Source organism: Brachyistius frenatus, unplaced genomic scaffold, assembly GCF_029030835.1.
Source record: "Brachyistius frenatus isolate BFR_SWC_R1_liver_20210118 unplaced genomic scaffold, ASM2903083v1 Contig_16, whole genome shotgun sequence".
NCBI lineage: Eukaryota > Metazoa > Chordata > Actinopteri > Embiotocidae > Brachyistius > Brachyistius frenatus.
The window spans coordinates 1,303,056-1,324,745 of NW_027210615.1; the positions used below are offsets into that span (position 1 = coordinate 1,303,056).

The following is a 21,690-nucleotide window of genomic DNA, read 5'->3' on the forward strand; positions in this document are numbered from 1 at the left end:
TTTTCATGTCATGAAGCGCCAAATGTTTTCAGTGGGTGACAGGTCTGAACTGCAGGTAGGCCAGTATAGCACCCGGACTCTTCTACTAGCCATGCTGTTGTAATACGTGCAGAATGCGGTTTGAAATTGTTTTGCAAAAATAAGCAAAGCGTTCTCTGAAAAAGATTTCTAGGTGGCAGCATGTGCCTCTCCATAACCTGTGTATATTTTCCAGTAGTAATGATGCCTTCCCAGAAGCTACCTATGCCATGCGTACTAAAGCAATTCTATACCATACGTCAAAGAAGCTGAAATGTGCACTGATAACAAGCTGGGTGGTCCCTCTCCTCTTTAGCCTGGAGGATGCGGCGTCCATTATTTCCTTAAAGAATTTCTAATTTTGATTTGGCAGATCCCTGGACGGTTTTCCACTTTGCCTCAGTGAATGAGCTCGGGCCCAGAGAAGGTGGCAGTGTTTCTGCATCATGTTTATATATGATTTCTTCTTTGCATGCTGGAGTTATAACCTGCATTTATGGTTGCAGCAATGAACTGTGTTCACAGACAATGGTTTTGAGAAGTGTTTCTGAGCCCATGCTGTGATTTCCACTAAAGAATTTTGTCTATTTTAATGCATTGCCACCTGAGGGCCCTGAAGATTATGGCCATCCAATATTGATTTTTGGCCTTTTCCCTTGCATGCAGAGATTTCTCCAGATTCTCTGAATCTTTTTATATGATGTGTAGCAATATACCCAATCACGTTTCTGACGTGTTGCCAGTTAACCTAATTAGTTGTAAGATGTTCAACCAGGTGTTTCTTTTAGCATTACACAACTTTCCTTTTGTTGCCCCTGTCCCAACTTTTTTTTTTTTAATGTTTTGCTGCCATCAAATTCAAAATGTACACATATTTTTCATGAAACAATACAATTTCTTAGTTTCAACATTTGATATGTTGTCTATGTTATAGCTTCAAAATGGGTGTACAGGTTTTGCAAATCATTGCATTCAATGCAATGCAAAAAGATGAGTTACATTAGATTTACAGCAAGAAATGTGTACTTCAGTTTTGGAAACTGGCTAATTCGCGACAGCAGTAACTGTAGGCAGCTAACATATGGTATTAGCAAGAAACTAGGTGAATATAGGATGATACAGTATAATGATATGGAGAATTACTTTGTCTAAGATAAGAACATAGATTTTTCCATGTGCTCAGTTCAGACCTGATATGAAACTGGAAAATCAGAGATTTTTTTTTCTATGTAATGTGTCAATATAATACAATAGAAAATGATTTAGTTGTCTATTGTCCCATTTGCCCCTCTGTATTTTCTTCAATATGAAAAAAATATATAATTCAATGAATGACCCTGAAGACTTAGTTTAAACTTTAAAAAAAAACAAAAAAAAACTGCACACCCACACAAGTGTAAAGCATTGGGCAACAGAAGAATAAAGAAGATTTCCTGAGAAGAGGCAGCATAAGTGAATAAAACTGTGTGGGTGGATGCTGGGTGTGTTTCTCTAATGGGACCCTGTGGACTCTCCTTGTAAACAAATCAAACTTACTTTTACATTAAGTGTTACTCTCCAAAACACATTGTTGAGCTCTAACAAAACATCTACTGTGCATTTCTTTCCACAAATAAAATTTCCCAAATGTAGCTTTGCATGCTTTTTAGCTTGCAGTCATTTTCTTGCATGCCTTTCCTGGGATATTGCAGAATTTAGTATAAGTCAACAGGGAAACAAAAATAACAGCCAAAAGCAGAAGATGCCTTCTGTCTTTAAACCTACAATATCGTGATTACTCCAGAGGTTCCACAAAAATCATTCTGAATATTTAGAGACTATATTGAGAGTTTTCTTACAAAAATGACTCCAATTAGCGCAAAGTAAAAACATGTTTTGTTGTGATTTGTATGTACTGCTCACTTGCTGTTAAATGAAATCAGTATCAATACAGGGCAACAGTGCTGACCCATTCATTGCTTGGTGCTCACTACTTGATGGTCACTTTGTTAAGTGACCATATAACATGACAGACTGATAAAGATTTGACCTCTGCTGTGTGTTTTTAGGAACATGATCGGCTGTGAGGGCCTGAAGGGGTGAGAAGCCTGAGAGGTGGCCGCTTCAATGGCGTGGACCGAGCCACGGTCGCATCCACACCGGCAGCTAGAACTTAAACTGACACTTCGCAATCTCAGGACTTGCACACCTCTTTCATCAGCTGTCCTTCTCTTCCTCTTGCTTGCTGCCTTCGCTGGGTTCTGTACAGCCGGTCCAGACCAGCCAGCCCGCCCCCCTCTCTTGTCTGGACAGCCTTTTATTGTCTTCTGGGGCATCCCTGACTCTTCCTGCTCCGGCCGGCCAGATCCCAGATCGTTCGGGATAGAACGGGAGGGCCGTGTAGCCGTCTTTTATGAAGACACGCTGGGCAACTACCCGTATTTTATAGACAAAGACACACCGGTCAATGGGGGGCTACCACAGTACACTCGCCTGGACAACCACCTCCAGAAGACACAGCAGGACTTGGATGCAGCTTTACCCGCCCCAAGGTACCTTGGACTGGGTGTTCTGCGCTGGTCAGAGTGGGTCCCCCAGTGGTCCAGGAACCGACAGAAGCAAGCAATGTATCTGGAGGCATCGAGGAAGCTGCTGAAGGCTTTCTTTCCTAACTGGACCCCAGAGGAGGTGGAGAAGTGGTCACAGGTAATGAAAGCTCAGGGAAAGAAGGGAGTAAAAAGCTAGAGGGTGGAAGTAAAGGGAAAAGGAGGTCAAGGGTGAAAGCAGTTTCTAGTAGATGGGGGAGCATGCAAAATGCCAATTTTCTCTCTCTCTTGATAATCTTTGATGGGAAATGCAAGAGTAATTTGATCAATTATGACCCCAAGAGGGTCTCCTTCACTTTTGGTCATCACACCAAGGTATCGTAATTAAGCTGGCAATATTTCAGTGAGAGTATCTTTGAAGGAAATATGAGGAGGGAAAACAGAGATGCATTGTGACAGGCAGGCTGAACCCGAGAGCTCTACTTACTACCTTGTTTTATGTAACGACTCAGCATTACAAAGTCATACTCTGCATGACTTTGTTAGCACAAACACTACGACGTCAATGCTAACAAAAACAACTACTCAATTTGGAAACATATTTCATAAACATAAAAGGCAATCAATTATGCAAGAAGGCCAGCATAGTCAAATGTTGTTGACTCGTGGTTTCACTGGACCACTTTATGCTAAAGTAGAAGTGTGGAACAGATCAAATGTTCTATTACAGCAAATGCATATACACCATGTATATCAAATATTTATGGTTTATTTAGAAATTATTCATAAAATTAATCACAGGGTATTTCTTGAGCTTGTTTTCTTCTGGTGAAGTTAAGAAATAGTTTGTCATATTTGGAAATAGCTTACATCACTTTCTTGCTAAGTAAGATCAGAAGATCAGTAAAAATCTACCTCAGTAGAAACTGCATCTTCTCATATTGTTATATGACCTAAGTGCATTAGTGGGATGATTTGGCCTTTTAATGTAGACTAAACATTTTTAGATCACAAAATAGAACCTAATAGACTGAAATATCTACTCATCCTGTCACAGGTGGACTTCGAGGCATCTGCCCAGTCAGTAATGATGGAGACGCTGCGGGAGGTCAAAAGGTTCAGGCCCAAAGCATTATGGGGCATCTCCCCTTACCCTAGCTGCTACAACGGCGACCCCTCCCAAACCATGTTAGCCAATTACACCGGCCGGTGCCCTCCTGCAGAGATGGCCCTTAACGACGAGCTTCTGTGGCTATGGAAACGATGCTCCGCCCTCTACCCTCTCCTCACCCTGGAGAAGCTGCAGGTGGGTATTTTTTTCACATATTGGTGTGAGGTGAAAAATCTTTACAACACCCACCCTCACCTTAAAGTATGACAATCATCTTTATAGGGGGAAAAAAACCTCATCGGCCAAAACAAAGAAAATATGTTTTTAAGCTTGCATCCTGAGCAGTACGGAAACTTGGATCGAAATGAGCAGAAACAAAACTGCGAGTAGGAGTGAGAGTCACAAACCTGACATCTACACGACTGTAGGCAGACAACTCCCAGAGTCAAAACCAACAATGAAAAACCCCATGTCTGTTTGAAAACTTGTCAAAGTTAGTGTACACCACCTTCTCTGAGCCCAGAGATGCAGAACAGTCAAGCCAACATACCTCACAGCCTCCTGCTTTTGACAAAGACAATCCAGTTTCAACTCTTCAGTGAAGAGAAACCTTGAAACCTTGCCTATGATAAGAAGAAAGCAGCGAACGAAGCCTCAATGAAGTAAAAGGCAAGAAAGTTTATTGTTGTTTAAGCATCCAATTTTATGGGTAACACTGTGTGCAATTTCTCCCCCTTTTTATAGAGTGGGACTTCTGGAGCCAAACTTTATTTAGCCAATCAAATTAAAGAAGCACTACGAGTATCATCTCTGACCGGGGCAGAGTTTGATCTTCCTGTATTCCCTTTGGTGAAGAGTGTCTATGCCTCAACTAATACTTTGCTATCACAGGTAAGATATAACATGATACCAATAACTGTATATGTCTCGTATTTAATCTAGGTGCGCTGCAAATAGATTGAAACTTGATTACCGTTTGAGATGTTTACTTGTAGAATAATTAAAGGTTGAAACAGTGTTTTTCTATTAGTCCACAATCTTATCAAAGGTGTCAGATGTGGGGTGAAATAAAGAGAGACTTCGTACACATACACAATAATATACAGTATGTATACTGTATATGACATAGAGGTGTGAAAGAGTGTGCACTGTGCTGTGTGTCTTAGCTTATTTCACTGTATATTCTCTCCGTTACAGGCTGACCTGGTCAGCACTATAGGAGAAAGTGCTGCCATGGGAACAGCGGGGGTTGTCATCTGGGAGAGAAGTGAGACTAAGACAGAGGTACACACTGTACATTTCAATAAAGTGCATACGCCTACAAATATGTCTGTACAGCTACTGGTATTTTGTCGACATGATCTTTTTTTTTCCCTCAAACTTCAGTTTATAAACACGATTCACATTTTTTTATTTAAAAAGTGCAACACAGTTAAAGAAATAAATTGGAAGGGCCAGTGTGTAGGATTTAGGTGGCTCTACTGTCAGATATGGAATATAATATTCATATGTTAATACTATGTTTTCATTAGTGTATAACCACCTGAAACCATGAATCATTGTGTTTTCGTTACGCTACAACGGACCCCTCATATCTAAATAATGAGCCGGTCCTCTTCAGTGGAGCCGGCCATTTTGCACCACCATGTTTCTACAGTAGCCCAGACGGGACAAACAATACACTGGCTCTACAGAGGGCCTTTCTTTGTGGCCAACGTAGGTTCTCCTACAGGCTTGTAAGGGGAGGGTGGGGCAACAGTTGTTCAGTTGGTTGCAATGTGCAACCTCAAAACACCACGCCATTAAATCCTAAATACTGCTCCTTTAACTTTATGAAGTAAACTTCCATAACGTCTCCTGTATCTATCAGTCTGCTGCTCCTGCTTCCTGATAACATTGAACCGTCCATCTGTCTTTCTCCCAGAGAGAGTGCCAGGACCTGGCAGAGTTCGTCCGTAAGGTCCTGGGACCTTACTCCATCAATGTAACCACGGCAACTCGACTCTGCTCAGCCTCCCTTTGTCAGGGAAAGGGTCGATGCGTTCGTCAAAATCCAGACAGCTCTGCCTACCTTCATCTCCCGCCTCCGTCCACAGGGGCAGAGAAGGTGACTGACAAGGTGTGAAAATTCAATATTTATTTGTGCTGGATTAATAAAAGCTGCTAATGCATTGTATTTCAGTTATCATTAATTCTGTGCACAACATATGCCTGAGGCCCACTCCCACAATGAGCCATGAATATAGTATGTTGACAGAGGTTTAACCTTGTTCAGGTATAAACCAGCTTCACTGTCATTGATCTAGCATCCCCATCAAATCAGCTTTCAAGCTTCAACTTCCTGCATTCAAACAACAAACTGCAGTAAAATCCCATTTTCAGAAAGGTCAACAAACTTGTAGGAGACTAGTGTGCTCGTACAATTTATTTAAAAAAAATTAAAATTCCCCAAACAATAGCTATAATTACATCTTTGACTTCCCTCATTTCTATTACGTAACAGTTGATTTACATAGTCTGTGTAGACATGGTGAAAGGCATGTGAAAAGACACAAGTTCCCAATTTACTGTACGATCTCTGTTTGGAAAGCTGGAAACAGCAAAACTAATTATGAGGCAAGACTGATAAAAACAACCAGGCGTGCTTTATTAAAAAAAAAAAAAATTGGAACAAAAACAGCAGGGAGTCCAGGTGCCTGAGGATCTTCTGTGTTCACACAGTCAGAGAGAAGAAAAAAAACAGACGCTGAGACACAACTGAGGAGGAGCTGATGGAGTTTGATCCGCCACCACTGAACACAACACAGGAACACTGTGTTACATATCACTTCATGTAAATCTTTTTTTTTTATATATATTCAGCCCTCTTAAAAGTCCAACAATATAAACTGAATATTATATTGTATTGTATTGTAAACACTATGAAAAATTAGATGTTTCCTTTGAAATCTTTAGACTAGATACAGCCTGATGCAACAACTACAAAAAAAAAACATGGAACTATGTTTGCTAATGTTAACGTCATTTTCGATCTTCCCTCTCAGGCAGAGGCAGCAAAAGCCACCGATCAGCCAGGAACAGACACTAAAACAACCGAACCAGACCCAGTTGAGATCTGGAAGAAAGACTTCCAGTGCCAGTGGTACAAGACTGCAGACGGGGACGTCTCAGACCAGCAGTCCCCCCAAGACGGAGCACCTGTAGTGGTACGTGGAAAGACTAGAGATGTAGTGGCGACCACAAGAGCTTCGACAAGAGCTTCTACGACAGCTTCTCCACCACCAACAACAACAACAACAACAACAACACGTGCCTCTGTGACTGAGCTTGCAGGAAGTAGTTCTCCTGTTAATGTAAGTCCAGCGCCAACACTTCAGATACCTACAGACGGGGGGACCGATCCACCAAGCGCCCCCAACTTGACTTTTTTGTTGCTGCTGGTGGCTGCAAGCTTCTGCCTGGAACTTTAAAACGGTTGGGAACTCAGCCTTCACCTGGGAGGTCTGCGCTCAAACGGCGAGTACGAGCTCTTTTGAAGTGCCCTTGAGCAAGACACTGAATCCCTGCTGGTTGCAGGTGTGCTGCTTTGCATCTGAACACAATCTGAGTCGAGTAAAAACAAAAGAGGAGGACAAACTATGTCCAGAGCTGGAAGTCAAAACGTATCACTGGATGTGCCACGAGAACACTCGTCACTTTTTTCTGAATGTTTTGAAACATTTTAAGAGAAAGGAGAAATAACAAACTACATATAAACGGACTTCTCAGCGTGCTGATATGAGATTATCGTCATATCACACAAATCAGACAGTCAGACATCCAGACTCACAGATGTGATCAAGTTTGCAAAGAAATCTGCATGTTAAGGCCTAACATACACAGATTTCTCTTTTTGTTAAATACTGTAGATTTGTCAGGTTAAAAGACCAGTTCACATTAAAAAAAAAAAAAAAAATCACAAGTACCATCTCAATGAAAGTGAAAATAGTGAATAGATAATTCAAACCTAAGTAAGACACTCACCTTTACTGGACTGTAGTGGCAGCAGGAAACTCTGTGTTCCTAGATATCACTAGAGGTCAGTGAAACTGTTGTTTTGTGATTTGGGTAAACTGAACTTTTAATCTGCCTTAAGGAACTGTTGATTGTAAGTAATTGAATTTGTGCACTGAGGGTCAGTTAAACGTTTGAACGTAGGGAATTCAAATGCATATGTCAAACAAAATGAACATCTGTCATCTTTAGTCTACAGATTTGGCAAATGTTCATGTTGTCTTCGAAAGGCCTATCTGCTCTCTGGCCTCCTCTGCCTGACCTCTGGTGAAACTACACCACTTTAACGTAGGCCTCTGAAATGTCACTGTAGAAGCTCACTTGTAAATAATAAAAAAAATTAATGATGGCTGAATTCCATGCATGTGCTTAATTTTTAGGGTCCTGGTATACTGCTGACTCACTTACAGGAACACTTGATGTAACAGGCCATAACAGTCAACATGCAGTTTACTGCATATACAGTATATTTTTATAGTTTAGTGTGTTCTGCTTCTTTCCCGCCCTCACCCATCAGTGCTCCTTGACACGCTACACTGCTGAAAAAAAACACATTGCTTTATTTTGTAGCTATTGTACATTTATTTATAAATTTTCAATAAAATATACACTCACAACAAAAGGTATCCAAATCCTTTCAGAAAGAGATCATATTTACACAGGTGCATCTGATTGTAAAGCAGAAAATGAATGAATCATACATTTATATACACAACGAACAAGAAAATTACATTTAGCCTCGAAGGGTCTCATTTCAGGAATCCTTTCTCACCTTAAACTTCAACCAAGACTTCCAAACGTCCAGTTTCTGGACATTTTAATGTTCACCTAGAGAGGATTTACAACCCGTTTCCAAAAAAGTTGGGACACTGTGGAAAATGTAAAAAAAACAAACAGAATGTGATCATTTGCAAATGTAAACCCGTATGTAATTGAAAATGGACCAAAGTCAAAGAAATCATCAGCGGCACTTGGATAAATTCAAATTTTAGAATGAGGTTTTATATTTTTATGATGCTGTCCTTGCCGTTTGAAGTTTTTGCCCAAACGTTGTTCAGTCTTTTCCTGACAAGGTTGAGGGAAAGTGAAAAGAGGACAGAGAGCAGATTTTACATAAAGAACCAAAATAAGCGATTTTTTTTTTTTTGTGAAGCCAATGGCGTGATGTTTGCCCATCGTGGTGAAGACATTAACATGCAGTGACAGTTTAGGCAAGGCAGAGTGACACTGCTGCTCCTAGTTCCACTTCCAAAGCTGACACTTTGAAACACACGCAATTTATTGCAGGTTTTAGCGTCCATGTTATATCCAAGATTCTCATGTGTACTTACCTTGCTTGCTTTATTGCTGCTATAAAATTTTGCTTCTTTTTGTGGATTCATTATCTCAAAAACTAGTTGTTTTGGAGAAATCTGAAAATACAAGTGATAAGAAGGTCTGAGATGTCCAATTTAAGAAAGCCAACACTACTCCATACTGCCATAAATAATACGTAAATGTACAAGTAATCAGTGTCATGGCAAAGCTTGTAATACATCTGCCAGTCCACTAGAGGGCAGCTTGTCATTGTGACGCCAGGCATCGCCTTGACATGAGGAAGAGCATAAGTCAACTGAGACTGGTCACATGACAGAGCTCACGAGACAGTATAAAGGCTGTGAAGTCCTTATAAAGACGGTGCAAGTCTCCAACCGCCACGCAGGAAGTCAGGAGTCAAGTCAAAAGACAACATGAATGTATTTTATTACCGAACCTGTGATTTTTGTTGTTGTCCTTGTGAAGAAAACCTGTGGACTGAAGGCTGTATTACATTCTTTGCCTTGATAACTAATGGGAGTATTAGTGAAATTGTTGTACACCTAACTAGAAGAATCCAACCAGTGTAATGAAAGAAATACCACAGTACATGTTTCATGACAGCATGCAGCTTCACGTTGGCGACGGTGGGTGCAGTCAACAATCGTCTTTTATCGTTAAGTAAATTCATATATACTCACATCGTAATCAGTTAAATGTGATACGAGTCCACATTAGTTCCCATCCAAAGGCTGTGACTCCATCCAGTGACGTTTTCCAGATTTAACTCTTCTTTATGAAAAAAAAGCGTCCAATTTCCCATGTTGAAGCAAAAAAGCTTGGAGGTGCTGCGCAACAATTCACCTGTTGTTTAATTTCTGTGACTCTCTGGTACAATCAGTAAAAAAAAAAAAAGTAATCTAAATGTAGTTTTTAGTTTTTTCTTTTTCCAAACTTCAAATGCAAATGTAGTCAATTCAGGGTGTTTAAGGTATCGTCCATCTCACAAGAGTAGACGCTATATCTGCAGCCAAAAGCTTTCACCACGTTCAGCAGCTAATTTAGCTCCGAAGCTGCCAACGTTACCGACAAACATTCTTCAAGAGTAGTTTCATGGATTCAAAGTGTGTTATTAAACTGAGCTCTTCTAATGCATAAATCGTTTCTTTTAACTTGGTTGAATCGAAACTGAAGCACCACAATTTAATTAATGACCGCTCACATGCCAGAAAATGAAAGAGACTTTTAATGGCTTTGGGAGTTAATGAAAAATGTACCTATCTATCTCATTTTAGATGGTTTAATCAATTTTTCAATTAACTGCAATCTTTATTTGAATGAGCCGAGATCGATTCTTAAAATTCCAAAATCAGTCTTTGCATTCTTGTCTTTCCTCAGTTTGGGTGCATGCAGTCAATACTTGTGGTAAGTAGTTCACGTCGGGCTACAGATCGTGTAAAGCAGCTACACATTGGAAATGGAATTATCAACACATATTGTTTTCTTTTTCTTACATTTTTATTATTTTAAAGCTACCGATGTTAAAGCAACATGGCCGCTGACTGAAAAAAGACTCTGCACACACCAGTATCATAATAATAATTTGTAATCTGAAAAAGAAAATTCATCTTGTGTTAATGGAAATGTTGTGACTTTTAGACGTGCTGATGTCCTCCTGATATGCAGCGTAACGCTGACGTACGTTACGTGCATAACTTACACCCAGCAACAACGAGCATGTCTGAAAGTTCCTCTGCGGTGGAGGAGTTAGTTCCACAAAGTAAGAGACTTCAGATGTGTTGAAGGTGTTTGATTACAAAAGATCAGATGTTCAACAAAAGACAGCAAAATGTTAGTTTTTAGTAAATATATAAAGGCAAACTGTTACGTTCACGCTGACATATAAAACTTATGATGTTACAGTCGTATGTTCTTAAAATCAATGTTCGAAAATGTTTCAGCATTTTGTGATATCTGTCAAGAATTATGGCAGAAACACTCTGAAATATCATGATATTATTTGAGGGCTGCTTTGGGGGTCTCAGGTTTTGCTTCTCTACTATTTGCAGAAGATGTGGTTGTGTTGGCTTCAGCGTGTGCTGGGTTGCTTAGCAACCGAGCGTTCTGGGATCAGAGTCAGCAACTTCAAAGTCTGAGGCCACGATCCCTGCCGGAAAACGGTGGATTGCTGTGAAGAAGTTTAATCTGATCTAATCTAATCTCGGCGTCTTGTTCACGAGTGAGGGTTGAATGGAGCTGGAGATTGACAGGCAGATTGGTGTCGCATCATCAGAGGAGGAGGCACTGTACCGGGCCGTTTTGATGAAGAGGGAGCTGAGGCAGAAGGCAAAGCTTTCGATTTACCATTCGATCTATGTTCTGACCCCGATCTATCGCCGTGAGCTTTAGATAATCACCAAAGGAATGAGATCGTGGCTACAAGCAGCTGAAATGAGTTTCATCCACTGGGATCCTTAAAGTTACGGTGAGGAACTACTTCACCTCCAGGAAACTCGGGAGTAGGGCCGCTTCTCCTTCACGTCAGAAGGAGCCACTTGAGGTGGTTCAGGCATCTTATTTCGATACTTCCTGGACCACTTCTGCAGCAGGTTTTGTGGAAAGGTCCGACTGGGAGACTCCGGGGTGGACCCACTCGAAACATTATACATCTCTTCTGCTCTGGGAACGCCATAGGAGGAGCTGGAAAACGTTGCTGGGATGTCTCGGGTAACTTGCACAATGTGCTGCCACCATGACCTGACGCCGGATATACGGCAGAAAATGGGTGAATATTTTAGGGCCGTATCGCCAACCGCTACGACACATTAATCTGAGCCTCCGGTCTGTGTTTGTTTGTTCATGAGAGGTTATCTGTGCAAGATACAGAGGCATCAAAGTTACATTTTATTCGGTCCGTTCCTGCCGAGTAGCCGACACTATCTATCCCCGCTGCCTCCGGATATCAGGCTGACGTCTTGTCAACACAAACAGTGCAGATGAAATAGTGAGCAGGCTTCTCATTTTATGTGCTCAAAGCGGTAATTAATTTATTTTTTTAAATATGCATGATGATCATGATCATGATGATGATGATGATGATGATGATGATGATGATGATGATGCCCTGGTGAGATCACAGTTTGATTACCAGAAAATGTGTTAACAAGTTAACCTCTAACGTGTGCTTCACACAGTCTTATGGAAACAAAAGCGTTGCTCACTTATTTGACGTAAAGACATTTTCCGGAAAAATCAGGAAACAAATCAATTCTGAACTTTGAATTTGAAAGTGATTGGAATCAATACCCTTTCCTAATGATGGCACCTTTAAGTCAAATCAATTCAAGCACCTGAAGCTTTTAAATATCATTCCATTAAAATAATAATAATATCAAAAGCCATGGTGAAGGCTACATAATATATTATTCCATCATCTTAGATTGCACTGACATCGAGGAGAAAAGTGAGGTTTCAGCTCCAGTGATACGGTGGTGGTTTTAAATTAGAGAAGCAGACCTGGGATTAAAAAGCTGACACCTTCTAAAACGACAGACAATCTGAGTGGATGAAGTGAAACACTCTCAGTACGAACACAGTACCCAGTACTGACCGCACTGGTTCCCAATGACACAGAGATGCAGTGTTTTTAACAAGCATGCATGCTGAGGGAACCCAATAAATAAACATATAAAAAAAGACAGACATGAAGCTCAACTCCTCTAATTTAGCCTGCAGTGAAAGAATCTGATCTTTGTTGCATAAGATTAAAAAATAGACTTTCTCTTCCTGTGCAAAAGTCACTGTCTTCTGAGCAGTTTATTCCTGCCTCTCCAGAGACAGAGAAAGAAACATCGCCTCCAAGTGGAGTGAGGAGGTTAGTGCAATCTGAACCAAGCAGGCTGGACGGATAGGAACACGCTCCTTAGACTGGAAAGTGGAAAAAGAGGACATCTATCCCACTATCTTCAAGGATCTGTTTATGTATGTGTGTGTGTGTGTGTGTGTGTGTGTGTGTGTGTGTGTGTGTGTGTGTGTGTGTGTGTGTGTGTGTGTGTGTGTGTGTGTGTGTGTGTGTGAGTCCAGGGCACAAGTGTCTCCAAAGGGGGTTACATTTCTCAGATTTGGTTTCTTGACAACTTGATTTGAGGAAATGGTTTTAAAAAAAAAAAAAAAAAAAAAAAAAAAAAAAAAGAACAAGAAGGAAAATCTCAGCCCCGAGAGCGAATTAAGCACGATTCATTTGAGATCTCACGACACAAACATGGTCATCTTCAGACGATGAACAGAGGAACTATGAGTGCCAATCATCCAGCATGCCTAGTAGCAATGGTTCCAGGACTCCAGGGGTGCGCTTAATCTTCGCTGCAGTGTGTGTGTGCTACCTGCGGAGGGGTGGAGTTTCTTGCAGACATCCTTGTTCAGGATGCGCTTGAAGTTGGATCTTTGCAACTGGCAGGTGGTGTTACTTGCAGATCGCCTCCAGAGCGTCCAGGGTGCGTTTGATGTCGCGGATCTGTGCAGCCAGGGTGTGTATGGGCTGCATGGAACGATCCAACTCCTCGCAGCGAGCCATCAGCGTGTACATGCCCTGTGGAAGCAAAAAATACAAGGCAATGACCCGCTGTAAGACTTTGGGACTTTTTTTTTTTTAACAGAAATACAGATTTGCTTTGGTGAGATGACGCTAAAGTGCTCATTTGCTTATCTGCTGATGCTTTTCTACAAACAAGAGACAGCTATGTTTCAAATTATACATTATAAACACATTCTGTGAGACTGTATGACAGTAAAATAATCCATATTGATCATAAAACAATATCCAACAAATAAAAGCAACATATGGGTCCAAGAGATGTAGAAAAGATGCGATGTATGTGGACTATATGAAAGTTCAGCCGTCATCAATCTGTAACCATAAATAAAATTACCATTTTGTAGTGAAACAAATGATGATTTCCCAGAATCCACAACCCCAGAGAACAACCATGCACTTGTTGCTCCCTGTGAAAGGAACAAACCCACTATACGTCACCTTTATACTCATGTCTACAGACTCTCCCAGGCTGTCGACCGAGTCTCTGTAGGTCTGGATGTAGCCCACACTCAGAGCCGTCATCTGGATGGATGGACGGACAGAAGGACAGGAAGATCAATCAGTTACACAGACACCAACAAAAGACGACAAGAGGGCAGAAACAAGAGACAAGAGCGCTCTGTGTGCACATGCGATGTATCGACATACAATAAAATCATTATACACAAATGATGAATGTAAATAGACACACAGGAGCGCAAGACTCACATTCTGGATGGTTCCATTGAGGCTCCGCATCATCATCTCCACACTGTGCGCCACTTCCTGGGTGTGTTTCTGAAGGTCCAATAGGACAGTGGGATCAATCGGTGGGATATCCGCTGGTCTCCGTGACAACCCTCGGCTTCGGTAGATGGGACCTGAACAGTCCGCTAGTGAGAAACGATTATTAAATTAGATGGAGAATCTCCAAAGTGAGTTTCAGCACAACATAGATGTGCATGTTGATCACACAAACAGATAAGAGAAAGGCAGAGAGTCACGCAAACCTTCTTGTATACATATACAAGCTGAAAGTGACTACCTCAAAGACATTATGTTAAAAGAGAAAAACACACCGTACACGAGAGTAACTAAAAAATGACTTTCATTTGAAGAAAGACCTGCTCTTGTAAAAAGGCAGTCTTCAGAAAGTTAAACAAATTACGCCCTTAACCAAAAGAACACTTGTGTCTTGAGTCTGTAAATCTTGGACAGCACATAACACAGGTGGTCAGTGGATTAAAAAAAACCACCACGTTTCTGTCTCTGAAAGAGTTTCCATGTGCGGCAGGGCCTCAGTAAGAAACCCCTGCAGTCTAAACAAAGTCTATGAGTCATCCATCTTAATTGAATCAGCAGGTAGAGGGAATGAGCTACCACAGAGGGCATATTGACTGTGTTCCTGTGCTTAAATTGAGTGGCCAGTTTCGCCGACACCCTCATCCAGAGGGGTTACTGAGTGAAGGGCAGTGGTTCAATGTCTTCCTCAGGTGAACTGCGAAATGACAGCCTCCACTACATCAACCCACTGAACTCATCGAGATGATTTTATTTCTGAAACAGCTGTATACGTGTGACCTTTCAAGAAAAAGTATGCGTTTCTGGGGTCGGCTGTCTGATGCCTCCTTACAACACAGCTGGAGGCTAATTTAATGAGCCAGGAACAAGAAAGGGCCGGGGCAAAGTGTGAGTCTTCAACACCATTTAATTATTCAGCTAATATTCTCACCCAGAGAGGACTCTGGGAAAATGAGAAAGCCAGTAAGTATTCTGTACGTTTGAAGGAAGGTTTTTCTCACCACTAACTGTACTTCATTATATAAAACAACCAGGTCATTCAATGTAGGAAAATATAACAAAAGTTATGCCCTACTCTTTGAAAAATGTCTAGAAACTAGAACAGGATGGACCGGATGAAGACCAGGTGGATACAAACATGACACCAGACAAGCTGCGAGAAAGCTGTTGAACAAGGTCTGATAGCCATCAGAAAGGCTGCTGATGCACATTTCAGTGCACATTTTCCGGTGTCACTGCTCGTCTGAGTAAATGTTTCTTCCCCTGTGTGGAACAGATTATTGAGCGGATAGGAAAAAGGCCATGTTTAACAGGTTAGAGCAGCCACACGGCCGACGTGCTGCGTGGCTCCCAGCCAAAATAGACAGAATATGATCACGTGTACAATAGAATCACAGCAGAAACCCAGTGTGGGCTCCATTAGTATCAGAATTTAGCAGGTGATGGGTGGCGTTTTCTCGGGCCGCACTCGCTCTCTCCGCCTCTGCTCTGTGTCGGTGTCTTTGTATCTGAATTTTGTTATTTCCACACTTGTCTTCACTATTCTTCAACCATAGCCGTCATGGGGATGTAGTGTGCGTCACACCACAAAACATCAGCTTTTCCGATATCAGTTTCACATTTGTGGCTCTTAATAGTCATCTTTAGTGTGTATATATATTGAGCCAGGGCTCCAAATAATAACAATAAACTGATGACTTAGTAAAAAACTTTGCATGTACCAGACTTATACTGTACGTTAACTGTTGTTACTGCATGTTCCCAAGTACACAAAAGAATTTAAAAAATGATAAGGCATTTATGAAACAGCAGTAGAAATGGATGAATAAAAGATGACACCGATCATAATGCTGCTGCATTGTATGACCACTGGAGTTGATTCATGTAAGCAAGTCTATAAAATAGTAAGACAACAGACACAGCAATTAATCTGCTAAAGTTAGTGCATCAGTTCCCCCATTAGGCATTATGGTCTGTATGAGCAAGAGCTGTGCATAAATGATGAATAACAGCTGACTGGGTCTGTTTGCCGCTGCAGGGAAAACTGGCCGCGAGTCTGTCTTTGCAGTTTCAGCATCAATGCCTATAAAAACACTATAAACCTGCACAGAGGCCATATTTAACACCTCCTTCTGCAGAGGGAAAATACAAAATATATATATAAAATACTTATTGGCTCATGACTTCCATCGGTAAAAGAATAAATACGTTTTGCTTCAACCCTGTACTCACAGTCACTGCAGTCCAGACTGGGCTTGGAGCTCATCTTGATCTTCTGCTCCAGGTTCTTGGTGATGAAGTGAGTTAGATCTCCCTCATGGCTGACGGTCCCCTCTAGTTCCAGAGCCGAGGAGATCGTGGCCCGTCGGCCCTCTGACTGGCCACCTCTGCCTCCTCCGCGGGCCCCTGAGCCACCTGTGAGCCACATGTCAATATTAGCAGCTTATAGTATAACTGCAGACAGATTTACATATGGAAGCCCGGCTTGATACGGTTACCGATTCCACAACATTTCATTAATTTTGTTGCTTTACTGAAAGAGGTTTTGCATGTATTTGTCTTTTGAGACAAGTAAGTAGAAGAGGAAAAACCCAAACTCCAGGAAACACATGATGAAACCTGTTTTGACAGATATCTACCTCCACACGCTTGGCTGATCTCATCCAGGCTCTTGCTGTCCTGCATGCCCCGCACGTTGCGAACCCAGACCTGGGCCATGATGTGAGGAGGGCAGGGGGCGTCCTCTGAGGGAAGAAGAGGTGGAGTAGAGGAAGAGGAGGAGGTGCTCGGACCAGGGGCTGAGGAGGAGTAGTGTCGTGAAGGCTTCAAATGTGGGTGAGGACGTGAAGAAGAGGAAGTGAAAAAGACAAGTCACATTGCTGCAGAAATCATCATCATCATCTCCGAAACCAACACAAGAACCGCACGTCTCCTTATCATAGAAACTCTTGTCTTTGATTGACAGCGTCAGTCTCACTTCCCACCAGGAAAGCTGCGGTCATCTTGACTGTCAGCGTGTTGCACTTCATTTCAAGCACAACGAAGTCTCAGCAGAGATTCTGTTTAAAGTTCACGTTCCGATGGCTCAGGAACATTTATTTGCTCTGGCTTTAGCTGCCATCGTGCTCATTACATCTGTTGACTGTTATTCTCTCTAACTCCCATGATGTCCGCTGCACAGTCTGGTACACAGAATCTAATAAAGCTGAAATGTCAGAAAAATAATCCCACAGTCCACTCACCTCCGCGTCTGCTCTCCTTCCTGAATGCTGATTCCTCCACTTGCTTTCGTTCTTCTCGTCTTCCTCCTCATCCTGTTTCTCTTTCTCTCCGTCTTCGTCCTCCTCTCGGCTGTCGGCGCCTCCGTCTTCTGTCTGCCGTCTGTCTGTGGGGACAGGTCTTCCTCGCTGAGACGAGACTTTGGACTGTCCGTCCCACAGAAGAACTGTGTCGGGGGGATCCACAGTCTTAGAGGCCTCAGGAGTGTCTGTGTCTTTGAACCCTGATTCTGAGTTGGCGAGGGGGGGGTCCGCCATTTGGGGGCTGTGTAACGACAAACTAGATGTTCTCTCATTAATGTCCGTCTCCGTGTCCAGGTGGCCTTTGCCATCGTAAACTCTGTTTTCCACATAGACGTGGTTCTCCGCGTGTCCGACGGACCCGTCCACCGAGGCCTCCGCTGGACCAGGAAACCTGCTCCCCCCACATTTCATCGAGGCTGGAACATGTGGGCCGTTCTCCGAAGCAACAGGTGTCGCGACCCCGTTAGCCGTTTCTGGCACCTCCGTGCCGATCACAGGGGAGAGACTCATCCCTCCACCTGCTGGTGAAAAGAGAAACAAAGTAGCTCGACACAAACTCCAGCAAGCGACTCTGATTTTAAAATCCACAATTCAATTCGTGGATTCGACCATGTGCCAAAATGGTTTTATCACACACAGATTTGGAGGAACAGTTTGTAACGTCGAGTCTCTCGATCAAAACAATTTAACCACAATTTCTAAGGAATATCAACCTTTGGCTTCGCTTTACGTTGTAGCGAGGTCACAATCCTAAACTTACAACTTTGTTTGGGTTTAAACACTGTTGGAAATATTTGGGATAATCCAAGTACATAACACAATAAAATATGTCAGGTTTAGTCGTTTTTAGACATTTTACGATGTAAAAGTTCAATATTATACCTCTGAAAGGGGAAAGATCAGTACAGTAAATACAGTTGTCATTATTCAGTGTTGTGACTTTGCTTGAAAGGTTTTGAGGTGAAGTTTTTAGTGACCGGAGTGGATGATGTGAGTAAAATCATCTCATCTTCTAAAAGGCACATACGACTTCGTCTGTGCACATTGCAGATTTTCTGGAATTTCAATTAAGAAAGTTTACGGGATACAATTACAAGGCAAGTATGCAGTGAAGTACATATTTGCAAAATGAAGGTACATTTTCAAATTTAAGCAAATATTCTGTAAGCTACATTTTGCCAGAAAGCATGATTGTAACATCCCAACAACAGTTTAATCGCACAACCGGAGATAATAAAGCGGGAGCTGTAATGGTATAAACCACACGGCAAAACTTTTGGCTTCTCTTTAAAGCGACGATACAACAATGTGGTTTGTCTCTTGGTTTCTTGAATAAAGTTGAGGACGTGCAGATGAAAGCTGGAGCGATGGTCACCGTAGGTACGGTGTGAAGAGGTCCGAGGACACGAACAGCGATGGTTATTGACAGAACTCGATTGAGGAGACAGCGACCGGCGGAAAGGCGTCCGAGCCAGTCGATCTCCGAGTTCCTCTCCTCCCGGGTCCACTTCACGTTGAAGAGTCCACATTTCCAGAGAAGAGGAGGAGGCGCCCGCTTCATCCGTGGAGGCCCGGACTTTCTCGTCTGAAGCCGTAACAGACTTGAAGCCAACACGGAGTTCAGAGGGACTTCGTGGTCCTCAAGACAAGGAGACCTACAAGTTCATTCACAGCTGGAAGCGGAGACTCTGAGAAGGGGAACAACACGTCACCCACACACTTCAAGATGTGGTGTGACACCGGTTTAAACCTCAACCTCGACATCTGAACGTGATATCAGAGGGTTGAGTGAGGACCGAAACGAAGCGCATCGAGTTATTTCACCCTTATGCGCCTTGTATCTCCATCTTAAAGATATGATGACGTCATTATCAGGTTTAACACCAGTAACACGCGTCGGCTGAACTAACTTTGTGTTAACTTACATTTTCAAGAGTTTTGGGAGAAAGAGAGAGAGAGAGAGAAAAAACAACAACCACGCCCGTGACGACTGCGTTTTATAACAACAAAAACGGGAACAAAGAAATGAAGAAGACACAAAGAAGCGCCCGTCAGCGTTGAGGAAGTTGCTGCCTTGCTCTCATGAGCCCGTCCTGCTCGCTCGCTCGTCAGCGGCGATTGTTGTTGGATGATGTTAGCGCAGCGCGGCTAACGTTAGCCGGCCGGGCCTCTAAAGCACCACGTTTTCACAGCTCACCTTTTATCGCGTGAAACTGTGACGCGACGGAGGGTATTTAACGGTGTTATTTGTAGTTATCTGCTGACAGGCTCATACAGTGATGCTGCAGAGCTCAGTGAAGCAAAGAAAATACTCACCAGTGCAGCTTCAACCCTGTAAGATGTAGGCGACAACCCGAGTCCGATCAAAATATCCTTCCCCCGCATGTTCCGAAAGAGTAGTTCCGCTTACAAAAGTAGAGGCGTCTGGTTTTATATCATAAAGATTTGTGAACAATGGCAACTTTTTTCCAACAACGCAACAATATATAATGCAGTGTCATATTTATGTATTCATTTGTATTTTTTTACCCAGACCAACAAGTTATTGTTGTTCATCTGTATTTAAAATAGACCCACATTATGTTAGTGGCTACATGCCATGGCATTATAATTATGGGCATCATTTAACTCGTACGTTAAAGCGATGTGAGTTGATTTGTCTCTGTCCACATCACAGTTCATCCTGTGTTTGCCTCTGTTCTCCCAATAGATGGAGACAAACACCAACCGCAGGCTCCAACGTCCTGAAAACTACAAGTTGTATATTAGTGATTTCTTCATGCCAAATGTATAAAAACAGAGCAGAGGCACAAAGGCACAAAAGAGGCCTGAAGGGTCTTTGAGCTGGACCCTGGACCTCTTCCACCTGCTGAGTCTCTGACCGTTGGCCCATAATGAGGGGGGTAAACAAACAACGATTCTTTCTAAATATTTATGAAATTCTAAATTATCTGTTGACTAGTTGATTAGTGTTTCTGATGTTACACAAGGACATATTTTTTTTACTCAAAGCCGCTTTTGTACAACTTCTAATATCACATGACACAAGAGTCAGTGTGTCCTGGTTTGGCTTTGTACTGTACTTACAGTATCTTCAGTTGAATGTCTCCACTTTGCAATTTGAAGTAAAACAAAAGTATTTTATCTTCTCATATGAACACCACAAATCCAGACTGGCAGTGTGTTGGTTGTACACTATTTGGAGACTGATACATCTGTGTTTTAGTCATCAGAAACTGAACTTGATTTTAAATAAGGGATTTAAGCACTAAAATGCGAAAACCTTTCTGATAGCAAGATGATATTAATTAATTTCCCACATTTGTCAATGCTGTAAATCACAGTTATATAACTGTTAATGATGTAAAGATTCTTTCTGTGACCACATGCTTAGAATCTTCCCATTTCCAGTCCTCATTAAAATAGTCATCATGTGTGCGAAAGGCAACGAGGGTAAAATCTGCACCGCTGCATCTGCTTTAATTAGATGCAAAACTGCTGTTTGTCTTTCGCTTCATAAACCATTGATTCATGAGAAATGTGTTTGAAATTCTTTTAGCTGAGGGTGAAACAACTTGACAGGAGGCTTAAATAATGAGCAGACCTCGGTTTGGCTTCCACGGCGGAAGTCAAGCCAGTGTCTGTGGCTTTTTACACCCTTGAATGTGATCACAAATGACAAACACTGCTGCATAGGAGGAGCGAGGACCCAAAAACACACCGCCACCACATCTAAAGGTCTTTTAAAATTTATAATCCACCTCATCCATCCAGGCCAGCTGCGCCATCTCTCCTGGTGGGGATTCGTCTGTTTTATCCCATTTGTTTCCTCTGCATGTGAGACAAACATCAAAGCCGGAGAAATTTACCTAGAGACAATTAGACTTCACAAATGATCCAATATTCCCAAAAGAATGCTCAGTAACCACGATGACCGAAAGCAGATTTCATTTTTCGTTTTGTAGCTATTACAGTCAGAGAGGAGCGATTTTAACAGGCACTGCCACAAGA

General features: G+C 42.1%; 2 protein-coding genes across 3 annotated transcripts in view; one reads left to right on the top strand and one right to left on the bottom strand.

Annotated features, from left to right (window-relative positions):
* LOC138618401 (hyaluronidase-2) overlaps window positions 1-7,124 on the top strand; it is a 69,746-nt gene extending 62,622 nt beyond the window's left edge. Inside the window, 7 exon segments of the mRNA XM_069694139.1 lie at window positions 2,067-2,108; window positions 2,110-2,703; window positions 3,601-3,849; window positions 4,399-4,545; window positions 4,852-4,938; window positions 5,579-5,761; window positions 6,699-7,124. Coding sequence (XP_069550240.1) covers window positions 2,067-2,108; window positions 2,110-2,703; window positions 3,601-3,849; window positions 4,399-4,545; window positions 4,852-4,938; window positions 5,579-5,761; window positions 6,699-7,124 — 1,728 coding nt within the window.
* A 3,375-nt stretch (window positions 7,125-10,499) lies between these two features.
* borcs6 (BLOC-1 related complex subunit 6) lies at window positions 10,500-20,062 on the bottom strand. 2 transcript variants are annotated; one of them, XM_069693925.1, is made up of 7 exons: window positions 19,996-20,062; window positions 17,620-18,200; window positions 17,017-17,200; window positions 16,610-16,792; window positions 14,306-14,469; window positions 14,036-14,119; window positions 10,500-13,591 (listed from the first exon to the last, which is right to left on the bottom strand). In XM_069693925.1, exons 2-7 carry the CDS (start codon window positions 18,187-18,189, stop codon window positions 13,466-13,468), a joined length of 1,311 nt encoding a protein of 436 aa, XP_069550026.1. In that variant the 5' UTR covers window positions 18,190-18,200; window positions 19,996-20,062; the 3' UTR covers window positions 10,500-13,465. The 2 variants fall into 2 exon arrangements, with proteins under 2 accessions (XP_069550026.1, XP_069550027.1); XM_069693926.1 differs by having other exon boundaries at window positions 17,620-18,197; window positions 19,996-20,029.
* Between the last annotated feature and the right edge of the window lie 1,628 nt (window positions 20,063-21,690).

What these genes read in the sequence shown, in the direction of transcription:
- borcs6 (XM_069693925.1), bottom strand. Translation starts at nt 18,189, where the DNA reads ATGAGTCTCTCCCCTGTGATCGGCACGGAGGTGCCAGAAACGGCTAAC. An exon ending in GAAGGAGAGCAGACGCGGAG is followed by an intron (nt 17,201 to 17,619) that starts GTGAGTGGACTG and finishes CCACATTTGAAG; the next exon opens with CCTTCACGACACTACTCCTC. An exon ending in TCAATGGAACCATCCAGAAT is followed by an intron (nt 14,120 to 14,305) that starts GTGAGTCTTGCG and finishes CCATCCATCCAG; the next exon opens with ATGACGGCTCTGAGTGTGGG.